The 27,163-nt window shown below is 41.9% G+C and overlaps 1 protein-coding gene across 1 annotated transcript in view; it reads left to right on the forward strand.

The window, feature by feature from the left end:
- The first annotated feature begins 769 nt into the window (after positions 1-769).
- Positions 770-27,163, forward strand: part of Polr3a (RNA polymerase III subunit A) — a 40,874-nt gene continuing 14,480 nt past the window's right edge. Inside the window, exons 1-21 of the mRNA XM_027931227.3 lie at positions 770-910; positions 2,716-2,851; positions 3,118-3,255; positions 3,717-3,888; positions 4,149-4,303; positions 6,965-7,204; positions 7,321-7,483; positions 7,658-7,794; positions 9,113-9,216; positions 9,925-10,066; positions 10,970-11,110; positions 13,415-13,484; positions 13,927-14,054; positions 14,443-14,581; positions 16,051-16,215; positions 18,120-18,292; positions 19,675-19,786; positions 21,006-21,124; positions 21,831-21,968; positions 24,118-24,288; positions 25,226-25,339. Coding sequence (XP_027787028.1) covers positions 867-910; positions 2,716-2,851; positions 3,118-3,255; positions 3,717-3,888; positions 4,149-4,303; positions 6,965-7,204; positions 7,321-7,483; positions 7,658-7,794; positions 9,113-9,216; positions 9,925-10,066; positions 10,970-11,110; positions 13,415-13,484; positions 13,927-14,054; positions 14,443-14,581; positions 16,051-16,215; positions 18,120-18,292; positions 19,675-19,786; positions 21,006-21,124; positions 21,831-21,968; positions 24,118-24,288; positions 25,226-25,339 — 2,901 coding nt within the window. The 5' untranslated portion in view covers positions 770-866. The remainder of the gene's footprint in view (positions 911-2,715; positions 2,852-3,117; positions 3,256-3,716; positions 3,889-4,148; positions 4,304-6,964; positions 7,205-7,320; positions 7,484-7,657; positions 7,795-9,112; positions 9,217-9,924; positions 10,067-10,969; positions 11,111-13,414; positions 13,485-13,926; positions 14,055-14,442; positions 14,582-16,050; positions 16,216-18,119; positions 18,293-19,674; positions 19,787-21,005; positions 21,125-21,830; positions 21,969-24,117; positions 24,289-25,225; positions 25,340-27,163) is intronic.

The following is a 27,163-nucleotide window of genomic DNA, read 5'->3' on the forward strand; positions in this document are numbered from 1 at the left end:
GATTTTCTTTTTGTCTGTGACATTTGAGTTTTACTAGAGAGGCTCTATGGCATCTGGAAATTATAATGAAATTCCTTCTTCAAATTCAGAGGTTTGGGGTTCAGTTTAGTTTCTCACAAATAGTAAGGAATTGGTTCTAGGTTCTGTACTCCCAAGCCCTGGCAGTGTGATTTCCTTGCCTGTTTTCTGAACTAAGATATCACAGTTGGCTCATCTTCCACAGATTGTAACAGACTATAGACAAGCAATTTGTTTCTTCAATATATAAATAATCTTTCCTTTCCCTTCTCCTCATTTCCCTCGCTCACCATGGCTCAGTTTTCCCTCAGAACTGCCAGATTTTAGCCAAGCATAGCAACACATGCCTGTGATCCCAGCGACTCTGGAGGCTGAGGCAGGAGGATTATAAATTTCAGGCCAGCCTTAGCAATTTAGAAAGACCCTGTCTCAAAAATAAAAAAGTGATGGAGATGTAGCTCAGTTGTAGAAAGTTTGCCTACTATGTGCTGGAGTTCCATCCTCAGTATCTTAAAAAAAAAAAAAAAAAAAAGTTATACTTCGCCTATGTCTGAAGGCCTGGCTAGGTGAACCTGAAATAAGGTTTTTTTAAATTGACTGCAAAATATTGGTGTAATTTGAAGGAGGAGCCACAAGGTGGCGGTGTACGAAGCGGGTATAAAGTGGTTTGTAACAGGCTTCTCTTGACAGACACGCGGAGGAAGAGGAAGTGAGCACGTGGGGAGCTCTACGGTGGCCGAGAGGTGCCAAGGTTGTTTTTACCGTGTGTTCAGAAGCACTCTGGGAGGCGTAAGAAGCATTAATTCTCTGATCCGAGTATCGAGGAGGGCTCCCGGACTGCCGGCACCATGGTGAAGGAACAGTTCCGGGAGACGGATGTAGCGAAGAAAATGTAAGATGGAATGAAAAAGGGAGAAGGAATGAGAGGCAGTGGGGGCCGAGGTTAGAGGTCCCTTAACTCGAAGGGTCACAGGTGAGGGACTCTAGGAGGAGAGCAGGTGTGACCAAGGATCCGAAGTACCAGGGAGGGTCAAAGAGCACTAGGCAGGCCAAGGGAATTTTGGCACCTGGAGGTCCCTGGACTTGGGCAGAGAAGGCCGACGGCCTGAGCCTGGGCCAAGGGAACAACCTGGGTCGAAACGCGGGTCTCCCGGAGTCATGTGATGACACCCTACCCCCAGCCTTTTTTTTTTTTTTTTTTTTTTTTTTCATCGAACTCTTTCCCTAGCTATAGCCAGGAAAGCAGTCCGGGGCGGGGACTATGTCTTATGTGAATTTTGCCGCAGAGCGCATGACAAGGAGGCGGTATGTGCTGACCCGAAGGATGGGGTTGTCAGCTAGAAAGCTTGTATCACAGTTCAGCCTCAGCAGTGAAACCGCTAAATGAAGCTCTCCCTCAGAGCTTATATATTTGGCAATGGCCCCCGATTAAAGTTCTCAGTTTAAACGTGAATCCATCATTCTTGAGGCAAATACTCAGGAGAATGTTGTGTGCTGGGTGCAGTGTTGAGCATTAGCGATAAGGCATGATCAGAGCTGAGCTCAGTGGTGCAACACCTGTAAACTCAGCAACTGGGGAGATTGAGGTAGGAGGATGCCAAGTTCAAGACCAACCTCAGCAATTCAACAAGACCCTAAGCAACTTAGTAAGACCGTTTCTCAAAATAAAAAGGACTGTGATGTAGCTTAGTGGTAGACACTCTTGGGTTCAATCCCCAGAACCAAAAAAAAAAAAAAAAATAGGACAAGAATATGACCTTTGTTGTCTAGTTGGAGAAAGTAAAAAGGTCAGCAGGGTAGGCAGAAAGGGTTTTGAGAGCACATAATGGGTCCTGGCAGAAAAAGGCAGACCAAGCAGTCTTCTTCAAGGAACATACTGGAAGGTGGGTGATGAGAACAAAGCAAGAGATTTGAAGCTGTGTGAAGGAGTCTCCTCACCCATAGCTATAGAAGGCTGACTATATCTATTTATTATTTGTCTTCACCACTCTGAGCTGAACTTATTTATCTTATCTAATCTGAATCTTTAGCACCTAGAGTGGTTTCTGGCCCATAGCAAAAACGCAATCTATTGGAAGAATGAATGAAGGGCGAAATATGGGAGGGAAAGTATCCATTTTAGATATGGCAAGTTGAGATGCCTGTGGGATATCCAAGTGGAAATGTCCAGAATAGGTGTCTTGTACAGGTTTCCAATAGAATGGAAGTGGCTGACCGAAAGAGATTTGACAGACATTGACACATAGTCAAGTTATGTAATCACTTAGGAGGAATGTATAGAATGCAAAGAGGACAAAGATTGTAATCCTTGGTAGGGTGGGCCACTAAAAGAAGGCATAATTAGACAGGGGAGGAAAACTCAGAGTATGGTGTCCCTAGAACCCAGAGAAGGAAGGATTTCAAGATGGAGGTGGGGAGGAGATGGACTGCTAATGCCACAAAGCAATAAAATGAGGAAGGTCTTACTAGATTCTGCAGCAAGTAGGTCACCTCTGTGACCTTGGTGAGAACCATGCATTAGATAGTCTGGTAGGACAGAAGGATGTTTTGAAGGAAAAACAGCAAAAGTTTGAGTATATTTAATATTGATGAGGAAGAGCTTAAAGAGAGAGTTGGAAAGACAGTTTGGTGTGCTGCATGATCACAATTTTTGGTTACAAGTTTTGATGTTGTAACTCCCATTTCTTTCTATTCCAGAAGCCACATCTGTTTTGGAATGAAGTCTCCTGAGGAGATGCGCCAACAGGCACACATCCAGGTTGTGAGTAAGAACTTGTACAGCCAGGACAACAACCATGCCCCCTTACTGTATGGGGTGCTTGACCACAGGATGGTAAGTCTCCTTCCCCTCTAAGCGCCTGAGTCTTGACCTACTGATTAATCTGTTGACTTACAAGATTGGAAGTAGCCGGGGCTTCTTTCCTTCCTGGCTCTTCTGCATATCTGAGACAGTTTGGGCCTCCAGCCATCCATCAGCCAGATGTGAATACACTGTAGCTTCCCATTTGGTTCTGATACTGAGTCATCCACCAGGTGTGAGGACTGAGCTCCCATCCTATCCAGTGGTCTCTGTTGATCATTTGCTGTTTTCTTCCAAAGGGCACCAGTGAAAAGGACCGTCCTTGTGAAACCTGTGGAAAAAACTTAGCTGACTGTCTAGGTCACTATGGTTACATCGACCTGGAGTTGCCATGTTTTCATGTGGGTTACTTCAGAGCTGTAATAGGCATCTTACAGGTAAGCACACAGATCCTAATTTCCAAGAAATAAATCCTATTTCCAAGAAATAAATGATTGTCAGGGTCAATGGAGTGAACCTTGAAACTATGAGCAATGAGGAATGCATCTGGGAAATTTTTATACTAAATACATTATGTTTTCATCTTGTACTACATTAAATTCACTTAAGGGTTCTTTATTCCCCTAGGGAAGGTGGTAACTATACATTATAAAAAATGACAATAATAATAATCTAAGCAATACTGAGCATCGCAAAGAAACAGAAGTTAGCAGAAACCTTACCACCTTGTCATGAGTCCTGCTAACATTTTGGGAACACAGGCTGCCTCTCTGTACAGATCTATGTGCAAATCTGTGTATGATGTCAACCAGTCCCATCTACAGGACAAGAGAATGTCATTTTATAAAGGAAAGAATTCATCTTTTTTTAATCATCTGTTCTGCTTAATTTTTAAAAGATGATCTGCAAAACCTGCTGCCATATCATGCTGTCCCAGGAGGAGAAGCAGCAGTTTCTGGATTACCTAAAGAGGCCTGGCCTGACCTACCTTCAGAAGCGAGGCCTCAAGAAGAAAATCTCTGACAAGTGCCGGAAGAAAAGTATTTGCCATCACTGTGGTGCCTTTAATGGTGAGTGGAATATACAGGAGGCTCAGTGACAGCCCTTTTCATTCACTTTATCTTATTAGCTTTATGTAATATTTGGGAGTCAGTTTTTTTCCCCTTTTAAATTAGGCGCAGGAGCCTAGCAACAAATGTACTATAAGGAAATGCATCTCTCACCTTTCATTGCTATAGTAATTTCAGCAATTCCATTAACCAGGCTCTAACCTCTGGCCAGCCTAAAAAGTGAATTTTTTAATCTTTGGTAAATGAATGAACTCTTATAGGTACTGTAAAGAAGTGTGGCTTACTGAAGATAATTCACGAGAAATACAAGACCAACAAAAAAGTGGTGGATCCTATTGTATCAAGTTTCCTTCAGTCCTTCGAAACGGCCATTGAGCATAACAAAGAAGTTGAGCCACTGCTGGGAAGGGCACAGGTGAGCCTGAAAATGCATGCTGGCCTCCGCCTGCCTTCCCTATGTCAATTACCCACCCCTCTCCCTCTCGCACCTCCTCCTAACCTGCATATGCCCACTTTCTCTCAAATGAAATGAGAATTCCAATTAAGTTCCCAGGAATAATCATGTGACTGTGCTATGGTATTTATCTGGCACTAAATTTTTATGAACTAACTGGCCCTTGTACCCTCACTTGTTTTTCTTATTTCCTTTAGTTCTTTTTAAATAGTAAATAAGTTTTATTAATTTTTATTGTAAAATATTTAAAAATTATAGCTGTACTGGGCATAAATAGACTTTATTCCTCACATAGATGATGAAGTATAGGAAAATCACAAGCAGGCCAAGAATGATGGCCTTCCTGTGCTTCTCGCCAGCAACTCCTAGTTTCTTTTTCCTGATACAGAGCAGATGTGTGCCTCTCAGGAGGCTGTTATCACATCCCTCTTCTTTTGCTTTTTTGTAATACTGGGGACAGAATCTAGGGGTGCTCTGCCACTGAGCTACACTTCAGCCCTTTTTATTTTTTATTTTGAGACAGAGTCTCACTGAGTTGCTTAGGTTGGCCTCAAGCATGTGATCCTATTACTTCAGCCTCTTAAATCAGTGGGATTACAGGTGCATGCCACTGTTCCCAGCTGTCACATCACTTTTTTTTTTTTTTTCTTAATTTGTTGTACATGATAGCAGAATGCATTTCAATTCTTAGTACACAAATGGAACGCAATTTTTAATTTCTCTGGTTGAACACAAAGTAGAGTCCCACCATTCATGTCTTCATACATATACCTAGGGTAATAATGTCCGTCTCATTCCACCATCTTTCCTACCCCTGTGCCCCTTCCCTTTACCTTCCTCCCCTTTGCCTTATCCAAAGTTCCTCCATTCCTCCCATTTGCCCCCACCCCACGCCCATTAATGATCCATCCACTTATCAGAGAAAACATTCAGCCTTTGGTTTTTTGGTATTGGTTTACTTCACCTACCATGGTATTTTCCAACTCTATCTTGTCACATCACTCTTGAGTGACTGCTCTTGGTAAGAAGGGGTTTCCAGACTTGCTAGTTCTCATGCCCTTCAGTTCTGGATGTTTGTAATCTCTTGTCTGGTACTATCTGGTACTCTTGGTGAAGTCTGGCCTTTGACCCATTCTTAGGGTTCTGTTAATTTCCTACCTGACTGCCCCAGGTGGTAATGAAATGCCTGTAGCTGGGGAACAGGGAGGCTAAGGAAGGGAATCCACATTGGGCAAGGGCCTGAGCAAAGACCTTTCTGTTGGGGTTCGTCCCTTCTCCCCAGCTACACTCTGCTGTCCTCCAAAGCAGGACTACCCTACCTTTATCTTGCTGCGGTCCTAATGTCAATAGCTACTCAAATATTTCTTTCTTTGTTCTCTTCTCACTAAGTGTAGCAATTCTACTTGTAACATACACTCTCAGCCACTCAATTTTAAATCCCCCTACCAAATTAATCAAATTAATTTATTTTAATATATAAATTTTTAGAAAAAATTTTTTTTGTTGTTGTTGTTATTGTTGTTTTTTGTTTTTTTGTTAATGGGAATTAAACATTGAACCCAGGGGTGCTTTATCCATTGCAGTATTATCCCCAGCTGCCCCCCCCTTTTTTTTTTCCAGATAGGGTCTCTCTGAGTGCTCAGGGTCTCCCTAAGTTGCTCAGGCTGGCCTCAATCTTGTGATCCTTCTGCTTGCTTCAGCCTCCCTAGTTGCTGGGAATATAGACATGCACAACCACACCCCATCCCTCCAGAAAATTTAATGAGTAGACAACAAGACATAGGATCTCTGATAATCTACATAGTTCCTATGAATGAGTTTTTACAGTGTAGTGTTTTTATTAATGAAGTTAATTCAAAGGCAATTTAATCTTATTTTAAAACTTTAAAGTATCAAAACACAAGCAAAAAGATTATGATTCCACTCAGAGACACCTGTTAACAACTCAACACCTCATTAAATGCTTCCATTTCCTCATCTCTGCAAAGACGTACATTTTTCTTTAAAATGGGACCACATATACACATGCTTATTTCATTTGCCAATATTTTATGAACTTTTTATGTCAGTAACTATATTTCTGTGGTGTCTTTGTTTTATTTTGTTTTCTTGTTTTTATGGTATTCGGGATTGAACCCAGGGGCATTCTACCACTGAGATATATCCCCAGCCCGTTTGATTTGGGGGAAAGATCTCATTAAGTTGCTGAGGCTGGCCTCAAACTTGTCATCCTCCTGTTTTGGCCCCAAAATCACTGGAATTACAGTCATGAACTGTTGCATATAATTTTTTCATAGTTTTCCATACATGGATATACTGAGATCTCATCTAGTCGGTAACCTATCAGGCTCTTTGCACCTTTTCACAATTAAGATCAGATTTTAGCTAGGCATAGTGGTGCATATCTATAATGCCAGCTACTTTGGGAGAATGAGGCAAGAGGATCACAAGTTCCTGCCTCCACCTCCCGGGCTGCTGGGATTATCGGCCTGCACCACCATGCTGGCCACTTGCCCTAATTTAAGTGGTGAACAGGTTAGAGAGCATGGAGAAGGAAGAGCATGCCCTACCTATTGGAAACTAACCTTCTCTCTCCATTCCTTCCGTTCCTCCTTCCCTTAGGAAAACTTGAATCCTTTAATAGTTCTGAATTTATTTAAACGAATTCCTGCTGAAGATGTCCCTCTACTTCTGATGAATCCAGAAGCTGGAAAGCCCTCTGATTTGATTCTCACACGACTTTTAGTGCCTCCTTTGTGTATTAGACCCTCCGTTGTGAGTGATTTGAAGTCTGGCACCAATGAAGATGATCTTACGATGAAATTGACAGAAATCATTTTCCTAAATGATGTTATTAAAAAGGTCAGTGCTTCCTATTAGTTTGTGTTTTGTAGTGTCTCTCCCAAACCTCTGGTCAAGAAAACACAAGAAAAATTAAATGATCAGGCTTTTTTCTGATATTTCACTGCTCATTTTAGCATCGGATCTCTGGAGCCAAGACCCAGATGATCATGGAGGACTGGGATTTTCTACAGTTGCAGTGTGCCCTCTACATTAACAGTGAGCTCTCCGGTATTCCCCTCAACATGGCACCCAAAAAATGGACCAGAGGTTTTGTCCAGCGCCTAAAGGGAAAACAGGGTAGGTTTCTCACAAAATGTGTAGAAGATAGCCTACTGTCTTTGATATCCTTGTGTAGAATGTACATCTGGCTTACCTAGTTGGAGATCACTGGCTTTCCTCCATGTCAAGGTTCATATTACTCCCAGTGAACAACATGCTGTGAGAACCTATGACATGTTTTTATTTATTTAGGTCGGTTTAGAGGCAATCTCTCAGGAAAGAGAGTGGATTTTTCTGGCAGAACAGTCATCTCGCCTGACCCCAACCTCCGGATTGATGAAGTAGCTGTGCCAGTGCATGTGGCCAAAATCCTGACTTTTCCTGAGAAGGTAAGTACCAATTAGTTTCCAGATTCTTTGTGGTTTTTGTTGTTGTTGTTGTTTGTGGTGCTGGGGATTGGACCCAGGGCCTTGTGCATACAAGGCAAGCACTCTATCAACTGAGCTATATCCCCAGCCCCCAGATTCTTTGTTTTTAATCCAGACTTTTACATGATGTTTTGCTATTCCAAACTATAGACAGAGGAAAGTCCCCAATCAACCACCCAACCACAGTTGCATTTATATGAATATATGTGTCTTCCCAGTTTGTCTTGTACACATAAAGCACATATTGTGTCTTTGACATATACACCACAGTTGTATTTGATTTTATATACATATACTCGTATACGTTATGCATGCTATTCTTCACCTTTTTTTCACTTTTTAATTTTGTACATACCTCTCTATGTTGGTTTATGTCTCATCTTAAAGTAATTAATAAACACCACACTTGGTTAATTTTGGGGGGATATTATTATTTCTAAACTTGTGGAATAACTGAGTCAAAGAGTTTGAACACTTTAAGGCTATCGATGTATACCTAGAAAGGCAGCCACCATTTATACTCAGTTCGCTCTCACAGTGAGTATATTATGGTATTTACAGTCCTCTCCTTTTATGAAAGTTTACGTGGCTACAGGGCCTGATAAAAAGAGCATATAGATGGGCTGTGCCCGTATGATTCAGTTAGCCCAGATGATAGATGCTTCTGGTGAGGTTTGTGCTGAGTGTCCTCAGTTGAGTTATAAATGATGCAAGAGTTTCTTTTTCTGACATTCCCTTCTACAAACAGCTACCCAAGAGGCTGCAGAGTGTGACTAAGGCAGGCAGTGCACCTCTTGTAAATAATTACACATGAGGGGCTGGGGTTGTAACTCAGTGGCAGAGCACTGGCCTAGCATATATGAGGCACTGGGTTCGATCCTTAGCACCACATAAAAATAAACAAATAAAGGCATTCTGTCCCCCTGCAACTACAAAAAAAAAAAATTAAACAATAATAACAATTACAGATGAAATTGCCACCTGTTTCTTGGATTACAGAATATTCTGACAGGTGTCTGCATCAGTCCAGCCTGTTCGTTCTACTGATGGGGAAACCAAAGGCCAGAAAGGACTTGGCCAGGTCTCAGCAAGTGAGTGATTGAGTAGAGACTGGACCTGGCACTATAGACTGTTAAACTTAAGACCGCAGACAGCAGGCTGCCCAGGGGAGCTTCTTTTTCTTCTAGAATCTACTCAAGGAATGATTAGGACACAATCAGTAGTTTACAGGCTTATAGAAACCTGAGAATATCTTACTGTGTTTTTAATTGTCTTTCAGGTAAACAAAGCAAACATCAATTTTTTGAGGAAACTGGTTCGAAATGGCCCTGAAGTTCACCCAGGAGCTAATTTCATCCAGCAGAGACATACACAAATGAAAAGGTAATGAATGCTCTCCCAATCTAGTTAGATTTAACTGTGTTCTCATGACCAAGTTCACTGTCACCTGCTCAACCACAGTATGCACTCCAGAGTACGATGACTGTGACACTTCCACATATGGGAAATATCTCTTTAAATTTCAATGGGCCTATGTGTGTGTCACTTGCTCAGTTTGATCTTTGATATATGTGAAGTGTTCATGTGTTCCCTGGCATGTAACATTAGCAGGCCTAGGTGACAGACTACCTTGGATTATGAAAGTGGATCATCTCCTGTGTCACTGGGCTCTCTAGGCTTCCTTCAGTGCACTCCTAACTGGGCTCTCTAGGCTTCCTTCAGTGCACTCCTAACTCCGTGGCACTCACAGGGCCAAGTGTGGCTTATGCAGCATGATGAACTGACCACTAGTGCATTTTGACTCATGAGAGGATTCTCTGCAGGGCCTGCGGGAGAAGCTGATTTATTATTATGTTTCTGTGATTCTCAGACACGTTTTTTTTCATATTCTAACATTTCTAAAATTAGGAAATATATTAAATCAACAGTCATAATTTAATAGCTTTTGCTAGCACAAAAATTAATGTTCTGAGTTTAAAATGGAGGTGTCTTTGATTTAATGAAATGTTTTAGAGATTGAATCCTTAGTGGCAGAAATCTGGTGTCAAAGAACTTTGATGTCACAGGTCACCTTTATCACTGCACATTCAGGTTTTTGAAATACGGAAATCGGGAAAAGATGGCTCAGGAACTCAAGTATGGTGACATTGTAGAGAGACACCTCATAGATGGAGACGTAGTGCTATTTAATCGGCAGCCCTCACTGCACAAATTGAGTATAATGGCTCATCTGGTGAGTACGGGATTATTGTTTTTATTTTCTTTCAAGTAAAAATTTGCTGTGTGTATTCACTGCTTAATTACAGACTCCTAAAATTGCACATCATCTCAAATTTTTGTAATGTGACCTCCCTCTCAGTGTTTAGCTGAGTGAAACTTATTTAATTTTAAGCTTACTTTAGCTACTTTTAATATGTATAATGTAAAATTTATATGCAGCAAAGCAACAGAGAAGATCTAATTGAAAGTCAGTATGAAAGTAACTAGTTTTACTTGGAAATAAAAATGTGAGGCTGGGGTTGTGGCTCAGTGGTAGAGCACTTGCCTAGCACATGTGAGGCACTGAGCTCAATTCTCAGCACCACATATATGGCAGGAAATTTGCTTTGTGTGTGGGAAGGGTTACCAGGGATTGAACTCAGGGCCACTTGACCACTGAGCCACATTCCTAGCTTTATTTTGTATATTAGAGACGGGATCTCATTGAGTTGCTTAGCACCTTGCTTTTGCTGGGGCTGGCTTTGAACTCACAATCCTCCTGCCTCTACCTCTCAAGCTGCTGGTAATCAGGTGTGCACCACTGTGCCCAGCCAGAAAATTGACTTTTGATTTAACTTTGCATATTAACTAAGAGCTAAAATGCTGAAAAGATTTTTCCTTTTTGTATTGGGGATTGAACTCAGGGGCACTAAACCATTGAGCCATATCCTCAGCCAGTTTTTATAATTTATTTTGCAACAGGGTCTTGCTAAGTTGCTTAGCGCCTGGCAAAGCAACAGAGAACAACAAAAAAAAAATACCAAAAATTTACTTCCTTAAAGTGTCCAGTTTTCCAGGAAGCCATTTTTCAATGTTTTGAAACCAATTTTTGAATGCATGCCAAAGTCCTTTTCCCATTTTGTTTTGTATTTCCCAGGCCAGAGTCAAGCCCCACCGGACCTTCAGATTTAACGAGTGTGTCTGTACTCCTTACAATGCGGACTTCGATGGGGATGAAATGAATCTTCATCTTCCTCAGACAGAAGAAGCTAAAGCTGAAGCCCTTGTTCTGATGGGGGTAGGTAAAGTGATGTGGCCCAGCTTTGCTTCTGCTAAGGAGGGGAATGGGGGTAGGGGGCCTGTGAAAAATAACACCACAACTAGCAGTGGCACCAGTGCCTGTGTTTATCTGGCGTTTCATTGATTTCTCTTGAGCCTTTGGACAGTCTTCTTTGGAAATAGAGAGCTAGTGTCTGTAATAATGTCTTGTTGTTTGTTTTTTTGTACTGGGGATTGAACCCAAGGGTGATTAACCACAAAGACACATCCCCAGCCCTTTCTTCTTATTTTTTATTATTTATTTATAAGTTGCTTAGGACCTCGCCAAGTTGCTGAGCCTGTCCTCGACTTTGTAATATTCCTGCCTCAGCCTCCTGAGTCTCTGGGATTACAGGTGTGCACAGTGTGCCTAGCTACCTGTTACCTTTTTTTTTTTTTTAATTCTTCTTGGTACCAGGGATTGAACCCGGGAGCACTGAGCCACATCCCCAGCTCATTTTATATTTTATTTAGAGACAGAGTCTCACTGAGTTGCTTAGGGCCTCACTAAATTGCTGAGGCTGGCTTTCAACTCAAAATCCTCCTCTCTCAGATTCCCAAGCCTCTGGAATTATAGGTGTGCGCCATAATACCCATCTTTTTTACCTTTTTTTTTTTTGGGGGGGGGGGGGGGGGGTGCTGGGGTTTCAACCTAGGGCCTTGTACCTGTGAGGCAAGCACTCTACCGACTGAGCTATATCCCCAGATCCTTTTTTACCATTTTTGATGTGATACTTCTAACCTATTTTTGGTTTAGGTTTAGCATTTCCTGCATAGTTTTGGGGTTTTAACAATTATTTTTGTACATTTTTTTCTACAAAAAACGTTGCTTTTCTAACAAAAGGTAATGTTTAGAATGTTACTGAGAATAATAGCCATTAATAGTAATAGAAACCAGCCAGTTAGACTTTATCTCTGATTTTGCTTTTCAGAATCTACACTATAGCCATTTTTTTACAATATAGTTAAAAATGATAACAGTAAGCCTGGCATGGTGGTACACGCCTGTAATCCCAGTGGCTCAGGAGGATGAGACAGGAGGATCGTGAGTGCAAAGCCAGCCTCAGCAATAGCAAGACACTAAAGCAACTCAATGAGACCCTGTCTCTAAATAAAATACAAAATAGGGCTTGGGATGTGGCTCAGTTATCAAGTGCCCCTGAGTTCAATCCCTGGTACCCCCATCCCCCCCAAAAAAAAATATGATAACAGTAAGACACAGGCTTCTAGGGTGTTGGGATGAGGAATCCTTGGTTACCAGCTGAATAAATCCACTCAGTTTCATGAAAGAAAGTTGTTATCTCCCATTCTTACTCAGCAGTTCTCGGTTAAATGTGATAGGGTTTAGCTTGGATATTGACCCAAATTACCCAGAAGAGTTTTCAGGAAAAAAAAAAAAAAACTCCACCCGCATCCTCTGCTCCTATATCCAAACCATCTGCTATTCTACCTCAGAGAGATGCTCTAAAACAGGTGAGGGAACCAGCAAGTGTATCCTATCTCCCACTCCAATTGAAGGAGCAGTGATTGAGAAGTAGGCAATAACAAGGCCTTGCCACAAAGGACTCTGGGTGAAGAGACCCAGAATACCCACGAGCATACGAGCACCTCTACATCAAGAGCAAAGCACTTGGCCCCGAACCCTCAAAAAAAAAAAAAAGCAAGGAGCAGTCACACTAGCACTCGAATACAAGTAACCTGTCCTTTGGGGGGGGGCGGGGGGTGGTGGCTATGGATTAAAGCCAGGACCTCACATTGCTAAAACGTGCTCTACCACTGAGCTACATCCCCCATCCCACAAAATTCAATTTTGTTGTTGAGATGTAATGTCTCAAAAAAGAGAAATTGAGCAATTCTACAATCATGTGGAGCTATATGGACTTGGTTGGCTTCAGAGGTCACAGTGCTGCTGAGCATTCATAGAAGTGAATTTGCTCTGGAGAAGTACACTTAATAATAGGTAAAGTCTTGCATGTATAGAACTCTGTAGAATTCTAAAGCAACTTCCCCAGATTTCATTTTAGTGTCAATATGAACCTCCAAGGCCAATCTTTCTGGTACTTTTTTCCTTCTCCTTAACAGGGGAAGGAACTAGGAGTGAGTGAGAAAACAAGGCTTAAGACCCCTGGCCCCTCCTTCCCCCACCCCCGCCCCCCGTTTCTTAGCCTCCCTTTTCTGATATTCTTTCTTCATTCACAACAGTCGGAAAGCTTTGTTCTGCAGGTCTTTGGACTACATCATGCAGCCAAAAATGCCTAACTTATTGTGCTTATTTCTCCTTCAGACTAAAGCAAACCTGGTAACTCCAAGGAATGGGGAGCCACTCATTGCTGCTATTCAGGATTTTTTAACAGGTGCGAGTGTGAAATTCATGAGAAATAAACTTCTGACTCTGGAACATGGGGATTCTCATTCACAATGATTCATGTGATGACTTGAAAAGCTATTTAATTGCCTGTGTTTAATTATATTTGTTTACTAAGTTTGCTCATGAGCCTGTTTAAGGTATTTTTAATTGTTGGGTTACAACAAATGCTCCCAGCTCCCACCATGGGGCTTTTTCTAGGCCTAATGCCTGATGGCCTAGAATCTGTCCCCGTATCAGGGACTCAGCAGTGTGCAAAACAAAGACACTTTACTGAGCTTAGATTCAAGTTGGAGGAGGGAGCCAATAAGCACTGCATACTTAATTCATTGTGTTGGTAAGTAATATGATTGTATTTTAAAGTTGAAAGCATATGGATTTCTCTAATTTCAATCCTGTTCTTTGTTTTGTGCTGGTTCTAACACTCTTAGGTGCCTATCTCCTCACTCTCAAGGACACTTTCTTCGACAGAGCCAAGGCTTGCCAAATCATTGCTTCAATATTGGTTGGCAAGGATGAGAAAATTAAAGTTCGTCTCCCACATCCTACAATACTGAAGGTGCGTGCAGGCTGAGCACAGTGTCACATACCTGTTCTCCCAGCATCTTGGAGGACTGAGGCAGGAGAATCTTAAGTTTGGTGCCAGCCTAGGCAACTTAGTGAGATCCTATCTCAAAATAAAATAAAAAGGGTGGAGTTGTGGCTCTATGGTAGAAGACCTCTAGATTCAATCCCCAATACCACCAGAAAATTAAAAATAAGTAAAGGTGCTTACAGTTATGTGTCCATACACAAGTACATGTGTGTCTGTGCAGAACATCTGATAGAGTAAGTGTAACTGTGTTGGTGCCAGGCTTGGTGTGGAATCATTGAACCATCTTGCCTTATGTGAAAGGTGGTAGAGACCAGGCTCAGCCCCTCATCTCTGGCTTCCTTTCCATCCCTAGCCTGTCACCCTGTGGACCGGAAAACAGATCTTCAGTGTCATCCTCAGACCTAGTGATGACAATCCAGTGAGGGCCAACCTCCGAACCAAGGGCAAGCAGTACTGTGGCAAGGGGGAAGATCTCTGTGTCAATGATTCCTGTGAGTTGAAAGAACTGGGGGTGGCCAGGGGGGAGCAGACATATAGCAGAAAAGCAGGTGGCCAGAAATTAACTTTACCAGGTACTTTCCCTTAGCCGCAAATCCAATGTTTCTCCAAAGGCCTCTAGCAGGAAGTTGACGCTTCAGGAAGAAGCAGGTCCTTCTTCTCTCATATGTAATTCCCCATTTCTCTAGAAGGTAGAGATCATGTAGAAGTGTAATCGAGTGGTTAGTATTCTTCTCTAAATGAATAGTTTTTGTCAGTTAATGCAATTTGTCTTCTATTTTGCCTTCTTTTGAACTGGGGGGACATCAACAAGGGTCTATTATCGTGGTGGTTTTATGGTACTAGGGATTGAACCTGCTCTACTTCTGAGCTACATCCCTTTTTTATTTTTTCATTTTGAGGCAGGGTATTGCTGAGTTACAAATGTTGGCCTCAAACTTGCAATCCTCCTGTCTCAGCCTCCTGATAGCTAGGATTACAAGTAGGGTCTCATTACTTAAGGCATATAATTTATTATTTTGTGTCCAAAAATAAAACTAAGAAGTATAAGTTTTCTTTATTTACTTATTTATTTGGTGCTGGAGATCTAACCCAGGGCCTCACATATGATGCTAGGCAAATACTTCTTTACCACTGAGCTATATCCCAAGACATTTTTTTTTTCCTGTCTCATCTTCTCAGCAAAGTGTTTTGATAACGTGAAGATCAGATATAGCAGGATTTAGTTGCAAGTCACTTGAGTGTTCCTAAAACTGCTACATTCCAAAGCATGATGGAAGGACCAGTGTCATAAAACCAGCATCCATGGCTTGCTTTCTGGTGCAAGCTGCTTTGCTCACCCCAGGCCACTCAAAAACAGCTCCCCAGTAGACTACTTACAGTTACACTGATTTAGAATGGACTTTGCTAACAAGGCCTCATGTCTAAAAATGATTGTCCAGGATTCTGAACTGAAGAAGTGGATTGTAAAGGTTCTCTGAAGGTCAAGATTTATACTGTATTTTGAAGGACACTGATCTTCCTCTGGTTTAGTCCCTTGAAAATGTACTTTGTGGGAGTGTGGCTTCGTGGTAAAGTGGGTACTTAGCATGCACATGTGGGCAGCCTTGGGTTCAATCCCAGGTGCCAAAAAGAAAAACATACACATATACACACACAGAGCTTTTTAAGATACTTTGGCTTCTTGTTCTATTTTTTAATTTTTTGCATGCTAGTGATCAAACAGTGCATCATGCATGCTAAGCACCTGCTCTACCACTGAGCTACACCCTCAGGCTAGCTTCATATTTTAGATTGTATTTTGTTGCTTTCTAGATTTAAATTTCTTTTCTTTTTCCTTTTTGGAGTGTGGGCTGTTTACAATGATACTGCTGTTAGTTTTCAGTAGCAACTGCCTGAAATTCATTTTGGAATGTGATAAGTAATCATTTGTCTAAATGCATAATCAGTATTATTGTTCCAGATGTCACAATCCAGAACAGTGAGTTGATGAGTGGTAGCATGGACAAAGGAACACTGGGATCAGGATCCAAGAATAATATTTTCTACATTTTGCTGCGAGACTGGGGGCAGAATGAAGCTGCTGATGCTATGTCCCGGCTTGCCAGGCTGGCCCCTGTGTACCTGTGTGAGTGTCTCAGCATTCTCTTGTTATTGCTACAGTGATTAAGAGTTTTAGGGTTTATGATAGTTTATCCTTTATAGTTGGTTCATCTCACTCACTCACACACACAAAGAAAAAATGATGCTTGTTCCATACGAAGTATGAGTGCATTTATTAATGAAATTGACAGAATTGACTAGTTTGTAGATTTAAATCTGCTTTTCTCTCTGCAAAATCTGCAGTCACTCCCTCTTGCCTACAGCTTTGTATTATATAAAAGGCCTTCATGGGCTGCCTCAAAGTACCTTGGAAGCACTGTTTTCCAGGCCTCCCAGGATTCAGCCTAAGCCCATGATTGAGTATTGCTCTTACACTCATTAGTTGCCTTTGTTTGCACATGCTTTGAGCATGGCATGTGTCAAATGATTTTTTCATGCCCCCCCAAAAATCCCTATGCTGCTGATCTAATTGATTCTTTGTCTGAATATCAAATTACAGAATGAAAATTAGTTTCCCTTAGTTTTGAAGGTATTGCTCCATCTTTTTTTTTTTTTTTTTTTTTTTTTTTTTTTTGGAGACAGGGTCTCAGTAAGTTGTAGTGGCTTTGAACTTGCAATCCTCTTGCCTCAGCCTCCTGTGTTATTGGGATTATAGGTGTGTGCCACCACAACTGAGTTCACTTGTTGTTCTCTGTTTGGGAGTGATTTCTGAAAATACAAGGGCAGACAGGTTTCTGCCATGCTATCTTAGAGCCTGCTCTTTAGTATTAAATATCACTCACTCTACTTTATGTTATAGTGGAGAACATTGCATTCCCCAAGGGATCATAAGGTCTGGGAGAAGAGTAAGTGAGTCTTTGTTATTTTATTTAACTCTCTAGGGGCTAAGATAGGAAGCTGTTCTTTGATTGAATTGTGACAAATTTTTGTGAGATTTTTTTGGTTTGTTTATGGTACTGGGGGATCAAACCCAGGCACGCTACCACTTAGCCACATCATCGGTCTTTTCTGATTTTAAGACAGGTTCACACTGAGTTGCCCAAGACTGGCCTCATCTTGGGATCCTCCTGCCTCAGTCTCCTGAGTATAAAAACATTTTTTATGCTTCAAATTATGTGTGGTAGTCTATATATCATGTCCTCCCTTCTGTGGTTTAGTTACCTATAGTCAATGAGAGTCTGAAAAAGTAAGTACAGAACAATAAGATATTTTGAGAGAAAGAGACCACTTTTATATAACTTTTATTATAGTATCTTATAGTGAATTATTCTATTCATTATCGTTAATCACTTACAGTGCCTAACATATGAATCAAACTTAGCCGGACAAGGTGGCGCATCCCTGTAATCCCAGAGACCGGGGAAGCTGAGGCAAGAGGATCACAAGTTTAAAGCTAACCTCAGCAACTTAGTGAGGCACTTAGCAACTCAGTGAGACCTTGTCTCTAAATAAAATATTTAAAAGGGGCTGGGAATGTGGCTCAGTGATTAAATACCCCTGGATTTAATCCTCAGTTTAAAATAATAAACAATAAATCAAACTTTATCATAGGTATGAATGTATAGGAAAAAATACAGTATTACATATATGGTTTAGTACTCTGCAGCTTCAGGCACCCAGCAGGGCTCTTGGAATATTTCCCTTACAGATAAGAGAGGGACTACTTTTTTTTTTTTTTTTTAGAGAGAGAGAGAGAGAGAATTTTTTAATATTTATTTTTTTTTAGTTTTCGGCCAACACAACATCTTTGTATGTAGTGCTGAGGATCGAACCCGGGCCGCACGCATGCCAGGCGAGTGCGCCACCACTTGAGCCACATCCCCAGCCCCAAGAGAGGGATTACTTCATAGTACAATATAAATTATACCTAGGAGCTTTCTTGAGCAACATTTATAGCTCTATTCTGGATCTGCCCACCAATTCCTGCAGCTAACCGTGGATTCTCAATTGGGATCGGTGATGTCACACCTGGCCAAGGACTACTGAAGGCCAAGTATGAGTTGCTGAATGCTGGCTATAAGAAATGTGATGAATACATCGAAGCCCTGAACACAGGCAAGCTGCAGCAGCAGCCTGGCTGCACTGCCGAGGAGACTCTGGAGGTAAGAGCAGCCCTATGATTCGGATCAGCCACAGCATGCTCACCACAGCTGAAGGGATGTCTGCAGGACATGGGCAGGCAGCCATGCAGAGAAGGTATTAAGGAGCTGAAAGTAAGGATACAGCCTCCTGGGTCTTGGTCCTATGCTGGCCACATGTATGCCCATTTGTTTACCAAGGGCAGGACCTTTGACCAAGTCCTTCACATCCCTTCCAGCTCCCGTGTTCCAGGTGATGAAAACACAGCCATCTGTTCATTCTGCCACATGGGGCTGCTCTTGTCTCAAGCTCACACTCACTCCCCCTGTGACTGCCCATTAGTGCTTCTGCCCTCTCTGTTTTCAGCAACTTTCTGTAGAAACTGGCACCACAGCTCTGTGAATGGAAGGTCTTTAAAGAGACTTGGATACAGGATGGAAAGTTCACATCTGATAATCACACAGCCAACCTGCTGCCCCCTCACATTTAAAGCCAGCTTAGCTGGGGGGCTCAGTCAATGAGGCTCACTCCCTGGGAACTTGAAACTCTCTGAAGCAACCAGGTCAGCAGGCAGAGGACACCAAGGTTTTGCCTGACCCCTTCTACCCTCGGCCATGGCCTATGGTTCTGAGCTTTAATTCACCTCAGTGAGGAAGAAAGCCTCTTGAAACATAGAGAAGCTTTTTACTGAAATGTATTTTCTAAAGTAAAGAAACCATAATTGTGTGAGGTATTCACACAAATCATTCTTAGTCTCACCAAGTCTTATAAAGAGCAATAAGTTTATGTTTCTCACTGGCACCTACCTAGAAAATGACTTCAGGCCTCTGTCGGACCAATTTTAACAGAATCATGTCTCCTCGCTGACTCAGCATCCTATGTTGTGAGTTGAAGAATGGCAACCTGGATGTGTTCATGGGCAAGAACATTTGGTAGAGTCACCTCATCCTAGGCTTAGCTCATGCAAATTCATGGTACATGGCATGAAAAGGTCAACAAATTGTATAAATTGTACAAGCAGTCCTCTTTAACAGACTTCCTATTTCGCTCTTATGTGGGGATATGTGTGTCCACATGGCTGTATATATACACACAGGTATTTTGTTGTATGGAAACTATATCCAAAGCCCTGTGTATTCTATATTTTATAGGCCATTTAAAGGATTTTTCAAGTTTGTTACTTTTTTTTTTTTTGCCATATACACTGATTCCAGAACCTCATGGAAGATGCAGGTATTTATATAGCTAGAGTATTTTGGTCCTCTGAGGCACTGAAACCTTTATTAATTGGCCATCTGACATCTTGCCTAAGTATTCCCAAATTTCTTTAAATATCACAAAGAATATTTATAATCCACAAAGCCAATAGAGACAACCCCCCATAGATCTCCTTTTCTCCCACCAGGCACTGATCCTGAAGGAGCTGTCTGTGATCCGTGATCACGCTGGAAGTGCCTGCCTCCGGGAGCTGGACAAGAGCAACAGTCCCCTCACCATGGCACTGTGTGGCTCCAAAGGTGCGCAGGTCCCTCCCCAGGGCCTAACCTACTACCAGTGTGTTCTCCATGCAGGTGGCTGACTTGGTTCTGGAAAATATAACATCAGTATTTGTAGCTTCAAATGGATTCTTCATTTCTTTCTTTAAATGTATATATCTCTTTATTTTGTTTATTTATTTTTATGTGGTGCTGAGGATCGAACCCAGTGCCTCACATGTGCGAGGCAAATGCTCTGCCACTGAGCCACAACCCCAGCCCGGGTTCTTCATTTCTTTAAGGGCCTACATTTTGGATTACAGATAGCTCCTTAATTCTATGAATTTTAGGAAGTTTAACTCTTTTGGAGGAACTGGATGGTAATGTGGGTAGATTTCTGGGTATGAAGAAAAACTTGGAGGAAACTTGATCTTTAAAGGGCCTGCATGCTGAGTCATGTTCCCGTCTCACCCCACTAAGCTGCTAAATCCTCACTAGAGAGCTAGGATTTTTTTTTTTTTTGGTAGTTGGACACAATATCTTTATTTTATTTATTTTTTTGTGGTGCTGAGGATCGAACCCAGGGCCTCACACATGTTAGGCAAGCACTCTACCACTGACTGAGCCATTACCCCAGCCCCCCACCAGCTAGGAATTATTTAATGATGTAACAAAACTCTTTAATTTCATAGTTACCCAGGCCTTTAAAACATTAGGTTTCATGGCACTGCATTCAAACTCGGAGCCTCCAGGCTGCTGTTTCTGGTTTTTTTGTTGTTGTTATTGTTTGCTTGCTTTTTAACCCAACTAAAATCTAATCTCATTTCTCTTTTACTTTGCTTCCTGTTATCCCATTGTTCTCTTTTTTTATGCTTCTTGTATATACCTGATGCTTTCCCATTCCTCCATCTTTGCCTCTCACTCTTCCATTCACTTTGGAATTCTTCCCCATTCTCTTTTGTGTCCAAACCATATGTCCTCAAAAGTCCAGCTCCATGGCTGCTTCCTTCTTAAAGACTCATCTCCCCAGCCTTCTCTCCAACCCAGGCATGCACTTGAGTCCTCTCGCCCTCCAATCTCCTGACTGAGAGCCCCAACTTGTCTTAATGTAGTTCTGTCCTTTACTACCCCCGGGGCTCTGGCTTATTGAGGATAAAGGCCTGCATGCTGAGTCATGTTCCTGTCTTACCCCACTAAGCTCCCTGCTCTTCAGTTAGCCATATTTCAGTAAGTGATGGATATTTCTGACCTGGTTCCCCAGGTTCCTTCATTAACATATCACAGATGATTGCCTGTGTGGGACAGCAAGCTATCAGTGGCTCCCGAGTGCCAGATGGCTTTGAAAACAGGTCCTTGCCTCACTTTGAAAAACACTCAAAGGTAAGCCTTAGTGGATTGAGTAGAACTTTGGAGTCCTGTTCATCTAGATTGTCTGAGGAACACAGACCTATTCATATAAAAGTCTGCTAGCCATTCTGTGCAATGTTTTGTATAGGTATATATATTTTTGCCATTGTATTCACACATACTTCATGTATTATAAAATTTGTCATTTTAAATTGTGCAGATCACCAACTGTTAGTATATTCACAGGTCATGCCTATAGTCATAGTGTACTTTTGGAATATTTTCAGCATCCCAAAATGAAACTTCTTAAACGAGCAGAATATTTTCAGTGTCCCAAAATGAAACTTCATAAACAAGAGCAACATGTGGTTATGTTTTGGAGGTGGGCAGGTCTGGCCCACAGGAAGGATGTCTCAAGGTTCTCAACTGCTTGGGCTGCTACTTGAAAGCAGGCAGATAATAGCCCAAGCCAAGGCCTCCTTTTCCTGAACTTCTTGCCTGCTACTAGCACCTGTGCCAGCCCTATCTGGGACCTCACCCTCCTCATGTCTAGTAAGGGTGGTCTGCCCAAATTATTTCTCTTTTAGGCAAGGGCATATAAAGCCTGCCAGTTCATGAAGTGCATTGGCCAGGTAGTTTTAGTCTAAAGGTGGAGCATTTTCTGATTTGAATGGATTTTAGAATTGTGACCCTTGAACTTTATTTTGTTTGATTTTTCTTTTTTTCTACCTCTCTTTAGCTCCCAGCTGCCAAAGGCTTTGTGGCTAATAGCTTTTATTCTGGTTTAACACCAACCGAGTTTTTCTTCCACACAATGGCCGGTCGGGAAGGTCTAGTCGACACGGCTGTAAAGACAGCTGAAACAGGATACATGCAGGTAACTTGAAGAAAGGTCGCCCATTAGCAACAGAACAGGACAAGGCCCTGCTGAGTGTGGATATGTTTTGCACATGAGCTATAATGTATCCAGTATTAGTATTAAAGGGAAAATTTTAGAAATGTAGGTACTCTGGAAATAAAGAACAAAGAAAAGGTGACACATTCCAAATTATCATGTATACCTTGAGGAATCAAGATCAGGCACGTTCCAAAGCTCCACTAGAGGAGGACCTGCTAAGAGTGTTTTCCAGGACACTCTTATTCAACCTTCCAAGACTATTTCCTAGCATGTGAAGGTGGGGTTACATGCCTCCCACACAGAGGATTTTTCCACTTTGCAATTATTTATGTCATTTCATCTTTTTGTTTTGTTTTGTTGCAGTGCTAGGGATTGAACCCAGGGGTGCTCTACCACTAAGCTACACCTCCAGCTCCCAGACTTTTTTTTTTTTCACCAAGTTTTTTTTTTTTTCACCGAGTTGCCAAACTGACCTTCAGGTTATGATCCTCCTACCTCAGCTTCCCAAGCTGATGGGATTACAGGCATGTCATTATTAATATCAGGTTAATTGGCCCCAATACCTATTCCAGAACCCACCAGAGGTCTTAGATACTTAACTGCTTATTCATTGATGTACAGCTCTGGGCTACAGGGTAAAATTAAGAAATTATCTGTGCTTGGCTTCTCAAACTTTGCCACAAACATACTCTAAAATGGCTAAAGAGTGAAAATTCATCTCTTCTGTATTCTTCCAGAAGACCACAGCAGTGGATTTATTTTCAGTGTCCTGTGATCATTTTTGTTCTCTACTCCATAACTTAACTATATTTGTTGGGGGGAAAAAATGTTTTTTGCAGTGCTGGGGATCAAATTCAGAGCCTGGATGTACTTGGCAAGCACTCTATTGCTGAGCTACAGCCTTAGCACCCCCAGAATTTTGAATATATTAACTGCTTAGAACACAATACCAGCAAAAGGCAACACTCCAAACCTGGAGTGCTGGCGCACACCTGTAATCTCAGCAATTTGGGAGGCTTAGGCAGAAGGATCACAAGTTCAAGACCAACCTCAGCAATTTAGCAAGGCCCTAAGTAACTTAGCTGGACCCTGTCTCAAAATAAAACATTAAAAAAGGTCTGGGGATGTGGCTCTCACAAGCTGGGAGACCATGACCAATAAACTAGAGATTTCCACAGCCTCTCTGTACCTTTTTGTCATTATCTGATACTCTTGTTCATCTTCTGGTGGGAAGCTGTCCTTCAGTTGGAGAGTGCATTCCTGTCAAAAACCCAGAAGGCTGTGAAATGCTTTTCCACTCTTCCCATGGCATGTTTTGACTGTTTTTTGTCTTTACCTTTTTAAAGTAGACAGTGTAACTTTTCCAGAGCAGTGTGTTAACCTAGAAGAAATTAGTTCTGGCACAATGAAATTTTGTTTTTTAAGTTGCCTGGAGGATAATTTCTTTCTCTGATTCATAGAGCCACCATTACACTGGTATCTAGAGTATTCTGCTAGTGGAAGGTTCTCTCTAAGCAGATTTGAGAAATGGTTGCTGCCTGCTGGGTCAGACACAATGCTGTCCCTGTTCTCTTCTCTTTCCCCTCTGTCCCAGAAGAGGGCCTGAGCCTGGTCCTCTGTAATTCATATTGAAGTCTGCAGGGGTCCTGGCTTAAGGTTGTGTTTAAAAATGCAAAGCCATTGCACTGATTTATACCTTAGGGAGAAGGAGGGGAAAGGCAAAACAGCCTAAGAAAACAGCTTTCTCAGAGTTCTTTGGGGGTGATGCAGTTTAAATCTCAGGTGTTCTAAAATACAGAGTGGCTGGAGTTTGGAGTGTTCTGAATCACCACACAGGCCAGTAAGACTCTCTTGGTCTTGTTCTTGGAGTAAAAGGAAGCTTCAGGGGATTTCTAATATTGGTGTTTTTATGGGACTAAAGTACTCATGGTCATGAACTAGGCATGGGGTTCAGTTGCAGTGTCTTGCCAGCATGTATAAGGCCCTGGGTTCAGTTTCCTGCACTAAAAAAAAACTAAAAGTAAAAAAATAAGGGGCTTATGACCTTGAAACTTGGAGTTGCAGCTCTCATCCTCTGCACAAGTGACTGGTCTCCGAGCAGCTGAGCACTCCCTTCTTTTTCCTTCAGAGAAGGCTTGTCAAATCCCTTGAAGATCTTTGCTCCCAGTATGATTTGACAGTCCGAAGCTCCACCGGTGATATCATCCAGTTCATTTATGGGGGAGACGGCTTAGATCCTGCAGCTATGGAGGGGAAAGATGAACCTTTGGAGTTTAAAAGGGTCCTGGACAACATCAAAGTAAGACTTAGCCTTATTTGGGAGGGCTAGAATGTTTCTGAGGATTTTTTTTTTTTTTTTTAAGAATATAGGTACCATTTAGATACCATAATTCATGCTTTAGTCATGTCTCCCTAAGCTCTATATTAGTCTTTTCTCTTTGTGTTACATTACCTAATTTTCCAGTATTAAAAAAAAAAAAAAAACATGTTTTCATTTAAATATCTACTATTGGTGGTACTCAAGTGCCAACGGAAGAGGCTTTGGTTTCTCTGTGTCTAGGAGAGCATATAGAAACCAGTTTTATAAGTCAAGGCCATGGGAAAGCAGGCTCATTTCACATACATAGCTGAGGTAGAATTCCAAACCAGCTTCTTGGGAAGATAGCGTGACAATATTGATCTGAATTTAAATACTTGTGCTTTTTGACCCAACAGTCCCACTTATAGAAATTTGCCCTTACAGAAACAGCCTAAATGTGCCAAAAATGTCTTTTCTAGGTGGTTTACAGGACAGGCGAGCCATCGGTAGAGGATAAGACAAGTACACAGTGCTCTAGCTACCCACACAGTAGAATAATATGCAGCCATTTAAAACTTGGGAAAATCCCATGGGCTTGGCAATGTTAGAGTATTTTTACTCTTGAAATGTTTGGTGTTTGTTTTTTGTTTTTAAGACCAATATCCATTTTAATACAAATATGGGCTATGTTGAAGGTTGGGAAGTAATAGAACAACATCCCCCAAATAGTGTGAAAGTCTTTGTGTAAGATAGAGTACATATTTATCTGGTTCTCACCTTCTTATGAAAGGTAGAGTCCACAATTTGTTTCAGAAGAAAAATGACAAGTGCAAAAAGCTCACTTTGGATAAAGTTACTTTATCTCCTAAATTCCTTTACATAATATTGCCCAGCTCCTCACTCCTGCAACGTAATGCCATCTCATTCTGATATTCAGGCAGTCTTCCCATGTCAGAGTGAGCCTGCGCTCAGCAAAAACGAACTGACCCTGACCACGGAGTCCATCATGAAGAAGAACGAGTTCCTCTGCTGCCAGGAGAGCTTCCTGCAGGTACGCTGTGCCCTGTGCTGCCATCATACCCAGCTTGCTGGCATCAAGAAGTCTTGCCATGTGCTGGCCAGTGAATTGCATAAGCTAGTGGTTTTTTGTTGTTGTTTTTTAAGGTGATTGTTCCTTTACTAGGGTGCTCAAAAATGGCCTAGGAAAATGTCTCACTAGCCAGCATGAAGAATTTATCTCCTATCTTTCACAAAAACAGTTTACCATTAGAAGAAAAATACATTAGAGAACTGATTTTGAGCCCTGTCTCTGCCACCAGCATACCGTACTGCCCACCTTCTTCTCCTATGGACCATTCCTTTCCCCAGGCATCTGATCCCTTAGTGATAGCAGAGTTCTCTTCCTGTCGTGTCCTTTAAATTGTTCTTTCTCATACTAGTACGGATTAGAAATCCAGTGAGCTGGCCTTCCTCATTCTTCCCAGAGCTGGTACCTGGATACCCTCCTGGGGTCTTCTGTCTGAGTCAGTTGGTTTTCAGTTACACTGACCTGCTCCAGCAGTTTCTTCATATTTATAATCATGGTTAGAATCAAAAGCAAAGGATAGAGAAATCAGTAAATGGTTGCCTTTGTGTGCTGATTCTAGTTCCAACAGCACAGGATCAGCAGACTAAGGAAGAGTGTATCTCTTTCAATATATCAAAAGTCAAATGGAAAGCAAAGCTCAAAGAAGAATGCTTTGTAAAGGGAGTGCTGCACTTCTTCCCTCCCCCAGTGGACTCCAGGCTAAAAAGTGCCTCTTCCAGGTTTTCTTGTATTTAACATCCAGTGCATAACTGGGCGTCTTTGTTTTGGTTTTTTTCCTCCCGATATTTGCTTCTTTCTTTCTTTCTTTTCCTTTTTTTTTTTTTTAATTAGTATTGTAACTTGGTTTTTCTTCATGCTTATGTTTACCTGTTTATTTTTCTGTTTACCCTTGAAGACCTTTACTGAGACAGGCTATGAGACATATAAGAAGGTAACTTGCTAGCACGGTGTGAATGCTGAGCATAACAGGTTAAATCTGGCTCTTTGCCAGCATCTGAGAGAACATATTTGAGTCCCAGTTCTGGCAAACATGGGCTTCTCCTGGACCTGTTTCTTTCTTGCCTTTGACCAGATGAACTTCTGACCAGCAGTATTTGTCTATTTAGAGAGCACTGGTTTAGTCTGCACCGAATATCAGATACACTGCAGATCTGGGGGTGCAAACATGACTAAACATGTCCTTGCCTGCCAGTAGCTCTCAGTCTGATGAACTGAGATTTGCTGAGGGTCTAAAAGCCTTTGACTGGAACAGATTTGCCTGAGTCGTGAAATATTCTCCAGCCCAGCCCATGCCAGAGCTGAGGCGGCAGAGCTGCTCCAGTGGCATCGGCCCTGCGTTCACCGCACCCTGTGCAGGGAATGTAAGAGCTAACAACTGTTTAGTCTGTGATTAATTGCCTGCCAGTTGCCATGTTGTGACTCTCTCTAGCATGCTCAGGTTGATTCAGCTGGGTTCTTGGTAGCTTCTTTCGGTTTTCATTCCCACCAAGCGTTTGTCCTTTAAAAAAAAACTAACTTCCCAATTACCTGCCCTAACCCCTGTGTATGGAAAATCCTTTGTTTCGGCAGAGCCACTGGAGCACATCCCCGTGGGTGGTGGCTGAAAGATGTCATTCTGGTGTCTGCTGGGTGGTGGTTTCTTGCGTGTGCTCTTTCACTTCTTATGTGTGCAAAGCTCCACACCACTGAAAACCCCTGAGTCTGTGTGGCCTTGGTTCTGGCTCCTGTTTCCCTACAACAGGTGATGCAGCTTTTCACTCTCAGTGATAGAGTGGCCACATCTGGAGC

This window comes from Marmota flaviventris, chromosome 4 (assembly GCF_047511675.1).
Source record: "Marmota flaviventris isolate mMarFla1 chromosome 4, mMarFla1.hap1, whole genome shotgun sequence".
Lineage (NCBI taxonomy): Eukaryota > Metazoa > Chordata > Mammalia > Rodentia > Sciuridae > Marmota > Marmota flaviventris.